The 14,086-nt window shown below is 54.3% G+C and overlaps 2 protein-coding genes across 3 annotated transcripts in view; both read right to left on the bottom strand.

The window, feature by feature from the left end:
- Positions 1-6,167, bottom strand: part of RLF (RLF zinc finger) — a 33,091-nt gene extending 26,924 nt beyond the window's left edge. Inside the window, exons 1-2 of the mRNA XM_065744753.1 lie at positions 5,982-6,167; positions 598-752 (exon numbers count right to left, since the gene is read on the bottom strand). Coding sequence (XP_065600825.1) covers positions 598-752; positions 5,982-6,134 — 308 coding nt within the window. The 5' untranslated portion in view covers positions 6,135-6,167. The remainder of the gene's footprint in view (positions 1-597; positions 753-5,981) is intronic.
- Positions 6,168-7,031: 864 nt separating this feature from the next.
- On the bottom strand, positions 7,032-13,210 carry LOC136053616 (complement C2-like). Of its 2 annotated transcripts, XM_065744436.1 has the most exons (16): positions 13,042-13,210; positions 12,583-12,768; positions 11,524-11,697; positions 11,158-11,253; positions 10,947-11,083; positions 10,478-10,616; positions 10,257-10,403; positions 10,093-10,182; positions 9,200-9,420; positions 8,702-8,813; positions 8,378-8,528; positions 8,207-8,283; positions 7,839-7,930; positions 7,565-7,700; positions 7,411-7,460; positions 7,032-7,324 (listed from the first exon to the last, which is right to left on the bottom strand). In XM_065744436.1, the coding sequence occupies exons 1-16, from the start codon at positions 13,208-13,210 to the stop codon at positions 7,139-7,141; spliced, it is 2,163 nt and encodes a 720-aa protein (XP_065600508.1). In that variant the 3' UTR covers positions 7,032-7,138. The 2 variants fall into 2 exon arrangements, with proteins under 2 accessions (XP_065600508.1, XP_065600507.1); XM_065744435.1 differs by lacking the exons at positions 12,583-12,768; positions 13,042-13,210 and having other exon boundaries at positions 8,378-8,525; positions 11,524-11,621.
- Between the last annotated feature and the right edge of the window lie 876 nt (positions 13,211-14,086).

A 14,086-nucleotide genomic window follows, 5' to 3' on the forward strand; every position in this document is an offset into this window, starting at 1 on the left:
GCTTCAACCAGTAAAAATAGGAATAAAAAGGAGAATTGCTTCACAAGAACTGTTCTGCTTTAAATCAACTCAGTGCGACAGACAGTGGTCAGAGAGCTCAGGTTAAATCACACATGAATATCCCATACATTCAATCAACACAAAACAGCTTCTTGTTTTCAGAAAGGGACCTCTTTGTAACTTCCCTGCACTGCAAGGGGAAGGACAAGCAAAGGCAGCAACTGCACAGTGACTGCAGGTTTCTTCATCTACGTGTGCAAGTCTAAAGCTAAAGCTTCTGTACAACGAGGACTAAGCTTCTTCTACTCAAAAAACAATTTTCAGAATCTTCATGAAGGAACAGAGGCCTCCTAATACCTTCACACCTACCCAAGTACAGAGGAACAAAGCCTTCCCACTTGTTCAGGTTAGCAACAAAATGCTCAAGCACAGTTTTGCAGTATGATTTTAAAAGTACTAAAGACATTTACTAGAGAATACATCTTAAACACAGCTGTCAAGTTAAGTATTACACTGTATTTCAACAACTTGCCCATTCATTTGTAAAGATTTTTTTTAATTGACTTTAAAACGTGAGTGTACCAACTTAACACTTACAGCACCAGCCTGCCCAGTACCAAGAGAACATCCTCACATTCCGTGGTCAAGTAAGGCCGTGCGTTCGCAAAGCTTTGGATGGAGACCCGATACACTTCCAAAAAAGGTAAAATATGCTCCGATGCACCCCGACTGCCAGCGTAGTGAAGAAGTGTCTGAAAGAAAAGGAGTTTTTGTTAAGTTTTCTCATTATGCTTTTCTCTAAGAAACAAACGTTGACGTGTAATATCCAGAACAGATGGTGAGAGAACTCTGACGGTGAATTCTTGCTCTGAAGGACAGCTTCTCCTGTATAACTGTCACAAAGGCAGATCACAGAGACACAGAACAGCCTGGGTTGAGAAGGACCTCAGAGATCATCTCATTTCAACCTCCCTGGCACAGGCAGAGTCACCAATCACCAGAGCAGGCTGCCCAGAGACACATCCAGCCTTGCCTTGAATGCCCCCAGGGATGAGCCATCCATATCCTCTCTTGGCAACCTGTTCCAGTGTGCCACTGCCCTCTGAGTGAAAAACTTCCTCCTAACATCCAATCTGTCTCAGTTTAAAACCACTCCCCCTCATCCTATCACTATCAACCCGTGTAAACAGTCATTCCCCCTCCTGTTGATGTGCTCCCTCCCTTCAAGTACTGGAAGGAACAGATCCACATGTGTAACACCAGTATCACAGAAGCACCAAGGTTGGAAAAGACCTCCAAGATCACCCAACTGTCCACCTTCCACCAGTACTGCCCCACTAAACCACATCCTTTAGGAAAACATCCAAACACTGAGATTAAGGACACCCATCAGGCTGCGCTGTATTAAAGATACACATATACCAATACGACAAACACGAGGCCATCAGTAGAGAACTATGGGACCCACATCACACCACTACATGCACATTCACCAAACACAGGCTCAGTACTGAAGAAGCCACCTAAAATCCAGCCTGCTTTAAGTGAAATAAAGCTTCAACAGTAGCACTTCCTCAACTTTTTAAACCTTCAAACAGTGGCACGCTGTTTTCCTATCGACCCCTGCATAACACAGAGCAGGCAGGGCACTGAGCTAAGGACAGTGCAGTTCTGCTTCCAGGCAGCTCTGAAGGCAAGCACCCTACAACAATTCAACTGGTGCTCTTACCAACTACAACCCTCCTCCAGCCCAAAGCAGGAACCAACATTAAGGTCAGCTGCAAAGAAGAAAAAAAGGCAACGGTGCTGGGCTTTGGGCAATCCTTAAGGCCAAGGCTGTTCACAAGAAGTTCAGTCGTCGTAGGGGTTTGGTCAAGTCCTATCCCTACAGGCTGTGCCTCTGACACCTTGAAAAAAGGTGTGATTATGTCAGACTGTAATTACAAGGACACTGTTGATCTGACGTGATGGTGAGCTTGCTAAAATAAGTGCAGTCATTACAACAGCCAGAAATGTTTAAGGTGTTCAGCGTAGCAAGAAATAAGCAGCCAGCTCTGTGCTGTTCTGTTGTGTCAGTGATCTAACCATACCTTAATAGTCCTGGGGTAAAAAAATAAACAATACAGGCATCCACTCAACCAGCACAGCCACACGAGATCTTTAACAATGAAGTCTATGGAAACACTGTCAGTAAAAAATAAGACTGCTTTGCAGGCTGTTTTCCCAGAACTTTAGCAATTCAAGTACAGGCTAACCCAAACCACATTGTTAATAGTTTTAAAGAGGCTGGAAGTTTACAGAAACCATCCTTAAACACTGCACAAAGATCAGTAACAAAAGTGATGAGTTACTAATGTTAGTTTACTAGCGTGTCTCTAAGAAACTAGTGAAGGATTTAATAAACACAATTATATAACACATTAGAAGAATCATAAAGGCTGTCAAGCCATAATTCTTTGAGATACTCAAGTGAGTGATGACTATCAAGAAATCACCTATTTAGAAACCCTGCTAGGAGTCTATCAGTGACTGCAAAAATGGAATAAACTGAACTCTGTACTTGCCTAAAAATACATCCAATAACAGCAGCTTACTCAATGTAATTCTTGATTATGACAGGCATGTAGAGCCTTTTCAGGCTGGAGGGGCTCTGAGCAGCAGGTGGAGCTGTGGGGGTCCCTGTTCACTGCTGGGAGTTGGAGTGGATGGCCTTTAAAGGTCCTCTCCAACTCAAACAATTCTGTGACTCAAAGATTCTATGATAGCACACAGTGTAAAATCAAGAAGTATACTCATCTGCTAGAAAACACTAGACCCTTCCCCTTAAGTGCTATCTTAGCACTGAGGTCATCCAAAGTCAGCAATTCTTTGAGCAGCCAATGACCAGGAACTTCTTCTGGAACAGATATATTCTGAAACCACCACTACATCCTCTTTCCTTCAACTACAATTACAGATCTAACCCGAGTGGGGTGTGGGCAGCAGAGGCCACATGCATCCACCTACAGCACAACCCACAGACAGACCCAGGTCCTCAGTTCTGCACTGATTCTCAAGCAGATATTGCAGCATTGCAGGGCATAGGTGAATTTCTCATGAAGCTGTTCTTACAACAGCTTTGAGTTTAACATAAATAAATAGATATCTTCTCTTTAAGATCTCTTAAAGAGATCTCAATCTCTTCTTTTAGACCTGATCACAACTGCAAGTCCTTGAACAACTTCACCAACCTTACCAGTGCTATCAGTAGATGAAATTATTTGAGGTCCTGTACATTGCCTCACTGATACTGGTTCATATTTACAATGGAGCAGCCTCAGCACACAACCTGATCCTACCAGTTGGCATCTGTGTACATACAGTTACCCCGACAGACTTGTTCCTCACAGCATGAGCATGCAGTGCATCACAACAGCTGCAGAGCCAACCCACTGTTTAGGTGCTGAGACACTTAGCTGTGTCATCCTGAACACTCACCTTCCTCTCCTACTCAAGAAGTAGGTGACCGAGATGACAACGTCACCCAACATCACTCCCAGAAAGCTGCAGGAAAGGAGCACAAGTTTTTGTGTCACAAAAACTGCTTCCCTGTGCACAGAGCTGTCTGGATGCTATCTGGTTCACCACTTGCTGTGCCTTGAAAGCATCAGTTGCTCCGACAGCACCCTGCAGAGTCACAGTGCAATGTGGATGCACCCACAGGATGGCAAACCCTCAAATACCATAATGGCCCTCACCACAACTACATCTCCACACAACTGAAGGGAGTTTCTCTCTAGGCAAGACCTGCTGCAGTTCGATGAGCTTATGACAAGACATCAACGGTGGCCTCCAAGCTGTGAAATACCTCAGTCCAACTTTCTATTAAGTTTAACTTAGACATAGATGTTCAGTTCTTGAGAAGTTTTATCACTAGAGCTCCACGCCACATCCACAAACATCCCCATGTACAAGGGGAAAGTGGGATGTAAAATTATACCCTTCCCATAGTGGTCTGACAGCACAACACCACAAACTCACACCCTACTAAAATAGCTGTGTGACAGCCCAACAACTGCATGATTCCCCCAGATCTCCAGAGAACAATCATGGCAATCAGAACTGTCCAAAACTGATGACAGCAATGGATAAGTTTATTCTGGGTGACCAAAGAAATACACATGTTGGTCGTCCTGACAATATCTGCCTTACATCCACCAGATACTCTTTCCGATGCTTGCTTGTAATAAATGGCATTGACCTGAAACAAGGCAGAAGTAACACACATCACAGAGATTTCCATGTAAACGCATGGTCACAAATCTCAAAGCACATATGACTTGGGAGATAAACAGCAGTGCCTGTGAGCTGCACCCTGAAGTTTGCAAAGCCAGAACCTAACAAACCTTTCCAGCAGAGTGGTAAATTATAAGCACCCTCAGTAAGTCTGCAGACAGCATCAAGTTGGGGGAAGCGTTGACTTCCTTGAGGGTAGGAAGGTGTTAAAGAGAGACCTGGGTGGGCTGGTGGCTGGGCTGAGTTTGACAGGATGAGCTTCAACAAGACTGAGTGCTGCACTTTGGCCACAACAGCCCCATGCAGTGCTGCAGGCTTGGGGCACACTGGTGGAAAGCTGTGCAGAGAGGAAGGACCTGGGGGAGTTGGTGGCACTCAGTTGAATGTGAGCCAGCAGCGTGCCCAGGCAGACAAGGAGCCCTGCGGCAACCTGCTGTGTGGCCAGCAGGAGCAGGAGGTGACTGTCCCTCTGTGCTGGCACTAATGGACCCACAGTGCTGTGCTCAGTGCTGTGCCCCTCACTGTGAGAAGGAAATGGAGCGTGTGCTGAGAAGGGAGTGGAGCTCTGAGGGGCCTGGAAGACAGCTGAGAGTGGCTGAGGGAATGGGACGGGTCCTTCTGGAGGAGCTCAGGGGAGCCCACAACACTCTCTACAACTGCCTGGAAGGAGGTTGTGGTGAGGTGGGGGTTGGCTTCTGCTCCTGGGTAACAGCAGTAGGATGGGATGGGATTGCCTCAAGTGATGCCAGGGGAGGGTCAGGTTGAGCATCGGGAAGATCTTCTCAGAAACAGCAGTGATACGCTGGCACAGGCTGCCCAGGGAGTGGTGAAGTCACCATTCCCAGAGGTGCTCCAGAACCATGGGGTTGTGGCACTGAGGGACACGTTCAGTGGCAATACTGGAGGTAGGTGGACAGTCAGACTGGATGATCTCAGAGGTCTTTTCCAACCTTACTTATTCTATGGTTTCCCCAAAAGAACAGTGTGGCAAAATACACAGCCTACAGATATAGAATAACCACAGGGGGACCAATGGCACATATCAGACACCACTGAGGCTGTTGGCCACAGTCAGCAGCTGGTGCTGCCCTCGTTCATTCAGAAAAGGAAGGCTGGGTGGCCACACCACAGAGGGATGGGAACACTGGCTGACAGGCTGGGATTTAAGAACAGAACTCTGGCAGATCGAACAGGAAAAGCTCTCAAAACCCAACAACAACAGATGATTCAACCGCGCAGCTCTCACTAACCGATGCAGCTCAGGAAGCGATAACTCATTAACCGCAGAGATCGCTATTTCACAAATAAGTAATTCCCACCGCTAACACTTCACCGAGCGCAACAAGTCAACGGCTTAAGTCAGAAATCGCTGATCACCGCCGAACGGGCATTAAACGACCACACAGACGAGAGCACCGGCACGCAGCACACCCGCGGCCCGGTAGCTCTCCCGCACGGCCCCGTTCCCACCGCGATGAGCGCACACCGACCCCCACCCCCACCCCGAGGCCCCGCGCGGCCCAAAGGCGCTGCGCACAGCGTCACCGCAACGACGGCCGCGGTCCGGCGGCAGCACCGCCCTCACAGCGCACCGCCACACCGCGGGGACGAGCGGGGATCCCTCCGCTCGCGCTCCTCCGCACCCCCGCTAACGAACTCCCTCAACGGCCCCGCCGCGCTGGGAGGGCCCGCGGCGCGGCCCGTACCTGGCAGAAGCCGCGGCAGTAGGCCCGGGACGACGCCTCCGAGACCTCCTGCTCGCACAGCTCCGTCTGCAGCTGCCACAGCCGGGCCCGGAGCGCCGCCACCAGCCGCGCCATCTCGGCCCGCGGAGCCGCCTCGGCCTCTGCGTCCGCCATCTGCGCTCGGCCCCGCCGCGCGTAGGCACGGGTCACGTGACGGCGCCGCCGACCTCAGCGGCCCGGGACGGCGGCACGTGATGCGCACGTGATGCGACGCACGGCGCGTTGGCCGCGTGACCGGAAATCGCGGTGGGGTGCGGAAGGAGCTCTTCCGGGGCCGTCCGGAAGCGCGGCGCTGAGGAAGGAGGTCGGTGCGGATGTGTGGGGGTTTCGGGCCGTAACAGCACCGCGGCTCCAACGCCGGAGCTGTCGCTTCTCGTGAGGTATTTCTCTGCGTTTGCGTGAGGATATGCGTGGAAATAAAAGGCAGAGGAGGTTCCCGATAGGGTCCGCTCGGGTAATGGCAGCGCGTAAATGCTGTTGGGGATTTGGGAGGTGGGCTCTGGGGGCAGGATTCCTTTCCCCCCTCCCTAGGAAGCAGTGTGCGGCTTTCAGCTCCCAGCAGCCCCCTGGGAGGATCCTGGGACGGAGCTAGGGAGCAGAGTCACGAGGCAGGCAAGGAAAGTGCGGTTGGGCGGTCGTGGGGGCAGAGAGATTGTGCAGAGCTATAGGGCTGGGGTTGGGGCAGCAGCAGGAAAGTGAGCAGCGCTGTGGCCATGGATCTAGATCCAGCTCCGAGGGTCCCAGATCTGTGGGTCAGAATATGGAGCCGGGGGGAGGCGAGGGTTGTGTAATATCGCCCTCTCCGGGCAGGTTATGGGAAATGGGAGTGGTTGAACGCGCTCTTTATCCCCCTTCCCACAGGTGGGTCCATGGGGCCTCATTAACCTCATTAAGTCTGAAAGTGTGATGCTAATGAGCCCCCCTAGTAACAGTACCCCAGAAGTCCTCCCCCACCCCGTAGTACCCCATTATCCCCTCTCAACCCACATGGAAGTTCACAGTATTGGGGGAGGGCACAACTTTATTGGGGGAGTTCAGGTTGGGGGGAGGGTCCCATTGAGGTCCTATAGGACTCCAATGGGGAGGGCTTCTGGGGGGAGCCCCACTATGTGGGGGAGTCACAGGGGGGTGAAGCGCAGGACTCCCCCCAGGTGCCGCCGTAACCAGGGCTGAATGCGGAAGAGGCTGATGGCAAAATCCCGGGGGTGGTGGCCAGGAGGGGCTGGGGAACGGAGCAGCCCCCCCTCGGCATCACGACCCCCCCTGTGGCATGGATTGAAGGTGCCCCAGCTGAGGACCCCCACCTGCAGGGAAGGGGAGTTTGGGGATCCCCAAATGAATGGGGGGGGTCAGGGTGAGGGGTGACTCCTCATCACCCTGTAGTGCTCACCTGGAGGAAGCGGTGGCGGCGCTCCACAAAAAGGGAACCCCCAGATTCACCTGGGAATGTTTGGGGTCATTCTGGTGACATGGGGACAATATGGGGGCATGGGAATGTGGAAACACGTGAGGACAGAGATATTTGGGCCCCCCCACACACGCACCTTTGCAGGCTGCATCCTCACGCTCACCGCCGCTCTCCTGCCCGCTGCACAGGAAGCGCTCTGTCACCACATCCCTCACAGAGGCATTGGCGTGGGGCAACCCAGGCTGCACTGCTCCCCCCAGGCAGGAGGCACGCTGTGGGGCAGAGCTATGCTATGGGGCAGGGTCCTGCTGTGGAGCAGAGCCTTACTGGGACTCTTTTCGGTTGTGAGGGGTGTGTGGGGCTGTGGGTCCCACTACGGGGCAGGGGTGTGCCTTGGGGCAGTCCCATACCTCCTGTTGCTCCTTGATCCTGACACTCAACCTCTTGTCCTCCAGTGACACGAACTCAGCAGGGATATGCGTGTGGCCCAACAGCTCCACCTCTGGGGGACATTTGGGGATACAAGGATAATAGGGGGATGTATAGGGACAGTGACACAAGGATAGGGGATGTTGTAACACTTGGAGATAGGAGGACAAAATGGGAACATTTGGGGACAATGTGGAGATGGGGATGTGGGGAGAACGTAGGGAGATGCACACACAATTTGAGGGGGACACAGACAGATGAGACACTGTGACATTTGGGAATATGAGAACAATGTGGGGATGGAGATATGGGGACACGTGGAGGTGGGAATGATGTTGGGTGCCCGTACCTTGCTTCTGGCATGTGCTCCCTGGTGCCATTCTCATTGCTCTGTTTGCATCCTCAGTGCAGGGTATGCAGATGCGCCTTTTTGGGGGGGAATCAGATTTCTTAGGGGGGGTGGGGGATCAGGACCCCCTCAATATCATGCTGCCCTTCCACACCCAACTGTCCCACTCACCTGGGGAGCCCCTTGTCCCCCACCTCCTCTGCCAGCTCCACCAGGGCCACATCATAGTCGTAGAATTCAGGGATCCCCCATGCTGCCCTCCCCCGGATGTCAAAGTCTTCATGGATGTTCCACCCACGGATGGAAACCTCCTGACCCCCTGCTGCAGACACCCCCCCCCCAAAAAGAAATGGGGATCAGAGGGAGTATCAATGGGGAGGAGAGGTCCTGGATTTTGGGGTCCCAGTGGAGTGGGGGGTCCTGTAGGTGTTGGGGTCCTTGTGGTGGTGGGGCTCTGGGATCAGGATGAGGGAGTCCCCACTTTTGGGGCCGTACCCAGCTCGGCGCTCCAGGTGTGGGGGCTCTCACCCCCCAGGAAGCAGTGTGCAGCTGTCAGCACCCAGCGGCCCCCCAGTAGGGTTCCTGCACAACGCTGCTGCACTCCAGTCTGGGGAAGTACCAGAGGAGGTTGTGCAAGAACATGGGGTCCCCAGTGGAATCCCCCATCCCCAGAGGATCCTCCCATCCTCAATGGATTCCCTCAACCCCAATGATTCCCCTGACTGCCCCCCAACCCCTAATGAATCCCAACAACCCACAGTGGATCCTCACTAACCCCAGTGGTCCCCAACAGATTCCCTCCCTCCTCACTGGATCTGTCAGTCCCCAGTGGTTCCCCCCTCCATCCTCAGTGTGCCCCAATGAATATTCCTTTGATCCCAAACATTCCCCAAAGGATCCCTCATCCAAGATGGTCCCCAAAAGGTTCCCCTCCATCCTCAATCACCCCCAGTAGATCCTCTCTGTCCCCCACAGATCCTCCCCAGTGCCCACCCTCAGTATGACATGCCACGGTGGCCGGGCAGCACCAGCAGGGACAATGACACCACAGAGGTCCCCGAGGGCGGTGGCAGCCAACGCTCCCTCCAGTGCCTGACGTAGTGCTGATGCATCTGCCAGCTTGAAGGCATGGCGCTCATCCCGGCGGTGCGAGGCCACAGCCTCCAGCTCAGCCATGTCCACCTCCAGGGCCCCCACTCCAAAAGCATAGATGTCTGGGGGCAAGGGGTCAGGGGTGAGAAAGGGGTGGGGAGCACCTGGAGTGGGGTCTGGAGAACCTGAACTGGGACTGAGGGCGCTGAAGGTATCAGAAGTGGGGTCTGGATGACTCAAATGAACACTGGGGTACCAAAAATGGGGTTGGAGGCACTTAGAACAGGGCTTAGGGCATCTAGAACAGGGTTCAAGGCACCACAACGGGTGCTTAGGGCCCCTAGAATAGGGTTTGGGCCATCTGCCACAGGGTGTGATCGTGGGGACAGGGTTGGTGGCACAGAATCAGAGTTTGGTGACCCAGGATGGGGCACTGGCCCTGTGGACAGGAGGAAATCAGGGTACTGACCCCACCACTGGCGCAACAGCAAATAGTGGTCAAGGCAAAGGGACACTTGGTGGGGGGGGGGGGGGGGGCAGAATGTGGAGGAGTGGCCTCCAGGTGCCCAAAGCCCAACTGAGGTCCCCAAAACCAATGAGGACACCTCAACCCTATTCCTCAGCTCTCCAGTGCCACTCCTGAGGTCCCCAAACCCAACCTTGATGTCGCTACACCCTTATAAGTGTCCCCACTGCTGTCCCCATGGCCCTGCTAGTGTTCCCAGTCCACCACTGAGGTCCCCAAAGCCAACCTCAGTGTCACCATTTCCCTGCTGGTGTCACCACACACCCACCCAGGTACTCCTCGCGGTCCTCTTTGATCTCCAGCACATCCTCAATCTTGGCCACCGCGTCCCGGGGGTGTCCCCCAACGTTGAACCTTCCTATGGGGCAGCGTGATGGGGTTCAGCCCGGCCCCACAGCATTCCCCCAAGCACAGTCTTCCCATTGTCCCCACCATCTGTCAGTAGGATGACGACGTGCCGCGTGTCCTTCCACACGTCAGGTCGGCCGTCACGCGTTGACCGCTCCTTTTGGAAGAGGACCATGTGGTAGACCTCCAGCAGTGCCCCATGCATGTTGGTCCCTGTCGCGTTCCCGTGCTCTAAGGGGACAGCACCGTGTGACTGTGTCCCCAGTGCATTCCCAACTTTGGGGTTGCCCACTCTGGGGATGTACCACCAAACTTCATGGCTTCCAAGCGTGCAATGACTTCGTCAGCATCGGAAGCGTCCTCTTCGGTGGTGGAGATGATGACACGCGTGTTGGTGGCAAAGGAGACGATGGCAAACCTGAGGGGCACCTCGAAGCTGCTGAGCTGTGGGGAGTCAGGGGACGGGGACAGTTCGGGGGACCCATTCCAGACCCCCAGCCTCTGGGACCCCCCTCCTCCCCTTGGTCCCATTCCATCTCCTCATTGTCTCAGCTTATCCCATTGTGGTTCTACCTCATCTCCCCATGGTCTCAACCTCACCCCATGGTCTCACCCTATCTCCTCATCTCTCCACGGTCCCCCTAAGGTCCTATGTCTTCCACCCATGGTCCCAGCTCATCTCACCATGCTCTCAACCCATCTCTTCATCTCTCCATGATCCCCCTGTGGTCCCACCCCATCTCCCTACGGTCCCACCCTGCTGTCCCCTCGCACCCTGTCAACGATGGCCACCGCACTCTGCCGGAAGAGCTCAAAGTTGTCCTGTTGAACACTGCCAGAGGCGTCCAGCAGCAGGTAGACATGGAGGGACCCATTGCGGCTCAGTACAATGCGGCGCCCCAGGGACGTCTCTGTCACCACAATGTGACCATGATATCACTGCGATGATGTCACCGTGGTATCACCACAGGGTCCCCCAGCTCACCATCGTCAGTGTGGGCACCTGCCAGCTCCAGGATGGAGGCAAAGGAAGAGCCGAGGCCGCCACTGATGTCCTCTGGGAGGTCGTAGGAGTAGGGGTCTGTAGGGAATGTGGGAACATCACGGGGATGTGGGGGTTGGGGGACGTGGGAAATTGTGATATATGGGGAAGCTGGGGCAATATGGGGACATTTGGGGACGTATGGGAAGCTGGGGACATAGGAAAAAGGAAACAATACGAGAGTATTTAGAGACGTGGGGATGTAGCACGTGGTGATACAGAACATAGGGACGTGGGAATTTTGGGGAACATGGAGACAATATGGGGACATATATATATGGGACATTATGGGGACAGGGTGACACTCACGGCGGCAGGTTGGCTCAGGCCCGGACCATCTCCCAGTCTCCATGCAGTGGCGCCGGGGGGGTCCCAGTAGCTGCAGCCCTGCCCCACAGTGCACCCCCACCTCGGCCCCATGGTGCCGTCCCCCACCTGTTGTCACTCCTCCTGCTGGTGCCGCAGGGGGGGGACAGTCGCCTTCTGGGGGGAGAATCAGTGGAGGGTACAGAGCACTTGGCCCCCCTCCCAGGGACACACACACCTCATAGGGATCCCCCCGTCTAACTTCTGTCTGCCACACAAGCCCCAGGACCATATAGACCCCGACCCACTCCAAGGACCCCATAACCCCACAGGGCCCTCTCCAGCTACTGTCCCCTTCTCAGCCATACAGGGACCCCTGAGTCACTCCCAGCAACCCACCAATCAGCCCCATAAGTACCCTCCAACCCCAGTTGTCCCCCTCATCTGCCTGAATGATTCTGGGGACTCCCTGAGGAATTCTGAGGTCTCTAAGAGGGACTTGACCCAAAACCCACCCTTCCAGGGCATTTTGAAGTGTGTATGAGGGATTCCGGGGTCGTTATAAGGGTTTGGCCCACACTCCAACCTCCTCTCTGGGAAGGATTTTGGGGGCCTTATTAAAGTTTTTAGGGCTTTTGAGGTATTTGCACCACCCCACTGATATATTTCACCCTCTCTTCAGAAAGATTTTAGGATCTCTATGGGAGATTTTGCCACCCCTAGAAGGATTTGGGGGCCTTTATGAGAGATTTTGTCCCCCCACTGGAAAGATTTGTGAAGTATCTATGGAGAATTGTGTCCCTCTCCAGAAGTATTTTGGGGTATCTATAGGGATTTGAGCCCCTCATAAAGGATTTTGGGGTGCTTAAGAGGGATTTAAAAGATTTTTTGGCGGATCTGGGGGCTTTGAAGATTTCTGGGGTCTCTTAGGAGGGATTTTGAGGTCTCCAAGAGGTATTTTGTCCCCCTCCCCCAAGTATTTTGAGGCTTTCCAGGGGTCTTTGGGGCTTTTTGGAGGGATTTCGGGCCCTTTATATGGGTTTTAAGGCTTCTCCTACTCACCGCCGTCGTCGCATACGGGGAGGGGATCGCTCCAGACACCCCCGGGTCTGCAGCGCAGCTCCGCGGTCCCCCGCAGCACGAAGCCATCGTCGCACTCGAAGCGGAGGACGCTGCCGGAGGGGTACGCGGGGAAGCGCGGCCCCATGGTGCCGTGCGGGAAAGAGAGCGGCGCGGGGCAGCGGAGCGCTGCGGGGAATGGGGGGCGGCAATGAGCTCCCCCCCCCCAAAAAAAAAAATATAACGTTCCCGGGATTCTGTTTCCCTCCGGACCCGATTTCCGGCGGACCCGTTTGGGAGTGCCCCATTAAAGGGGAACCCCAAGCGCAGAGAACTCATGTCTTCATCATTGTTTCCTACCCGGCCCCTATGTGGAGCTGCACCCACTTCTTCCCTAGCCCGGAATTCGTCCTCCACTTCCGACCCTGACCGGAAGTTGGCGTCCCGCGACCTATTTCGCACCTCGGCACCGGGCGGGCTCCAGGTGACCCCTCGGGGAACCGCAGCGCTGCCGGGTTCGGCCCGGGGGGTGCGGGTAAGAGCCGGGGGGGCACTGCGGGGCGCAGCGCGGGGAGGCGGAGGAGGGCGTCACGGCGAGCACCGCGAGGAGCAGCAGCACCCGCAGAGCCATAGCCGGGAACTGAGGGCCCCGGCGGAAAGACGCGGGGATAACGGGGCCGGGGGCAAAGGGGGGGGCCGGCCTTTGCCCTCCCCCGGAGGCGGCTCTGCGCCGTGGGTCCGCCCCTGGGCACCGATGGAGGTGGGCGTTGCGGTGCGGGATGATGTCGTCAACGAGGGGGGATGCCTCCTGTTCTTAATGGCGATGCCGCGATCTCGAGGTGATAACGGAACGCCAAGGGGGCGAGGATGAGGAGGAGACGTGGGGGATGGTGTGATGATGTCACGACGGTTTCTTTCCACAGACTGAGGCCCACGTGACGACAACAGGGAAACCTTCAGTGGAGAAGGACCACATGGTGTAAAACTGAATATTAGCTACCAGCTAGCACTGCAACAACAAACCCAAGCTGACCAAACAACAAAGCTAGTGAGCATATCCCTTCAATACACAGCAGCACTGTCTGATGCTTATGTGAATTTGGGCAGCATGTGACTGTGTTCTATGGCAGCAGTTAGAACGGAGGCCTCTGTGCGTGTCCAACAGCAGGACATGACTTTCAGTGTGACCCTCTGATATAGCAGTTACTGCAGCTTTGCATGTTTGTTGGAAAAGTAGGTGCCCATTCAAACGAATGCAGGAGGAAAGAAAACCCAAACCCTTGGAACTGTGCTTCGTGTGGTGTTACTATGAGAATGTACCCAGACCACCAATGGGGCAGACTTTGGAGAAAGGTGAAAGGAGAGGTAAAAAGCTTTGAGTTCTTAGTGAGTTCCCTGCTGTTGCTTGAATGCCTGGTTGCTATTTGATGCCCTCTTGATTTGTGTGTTTTTCAAACCAGGCAACATTAATAATTCAGTGAATTTTAGACCAACTAAGAGAAGATTC

The sequence above is a fragment of the Cyrtonyx montezumae genome, unplaced genomic scaffold (genome assembly GCF_038088225.1).
Source record: "Cyrtonyx montezumae isolate F1298 unplaced genomic scaffold, pur_monq_1.0 scaffold_31, whole genome shotgun sequence".
Lineage (NCBI taxonomy): Eukaryota > Metazoa > Chordata > Aves > Galliformes > Odontophoridae > Cyrtonyx > Cyrtonyx montezumae.

Coding starts and splice junctions, on each gene's coding strand:
- LOC136053616 (XM_065744436.1), bottom strand. CDS start 13,210: ATGGCTCTGCGGGTGCTGCTGCTCCTCGCGGTGCTCGCCGTGACGCCC. Junction 8,814..9,199: donor CGTGGCATGTCATACTGAGG/GTGGGCACTGGG, acceptor GTACTTCCCCAG/ACTGGAGTGCAGCAGCGTTG. Junction 8,284..8,377: donor GGGGACAAGGGGCTCCCCAG/GTGAGTGGGACA, acceptor CCCCCCAAAAAG/GCGCATCTGCATACCCTGCA.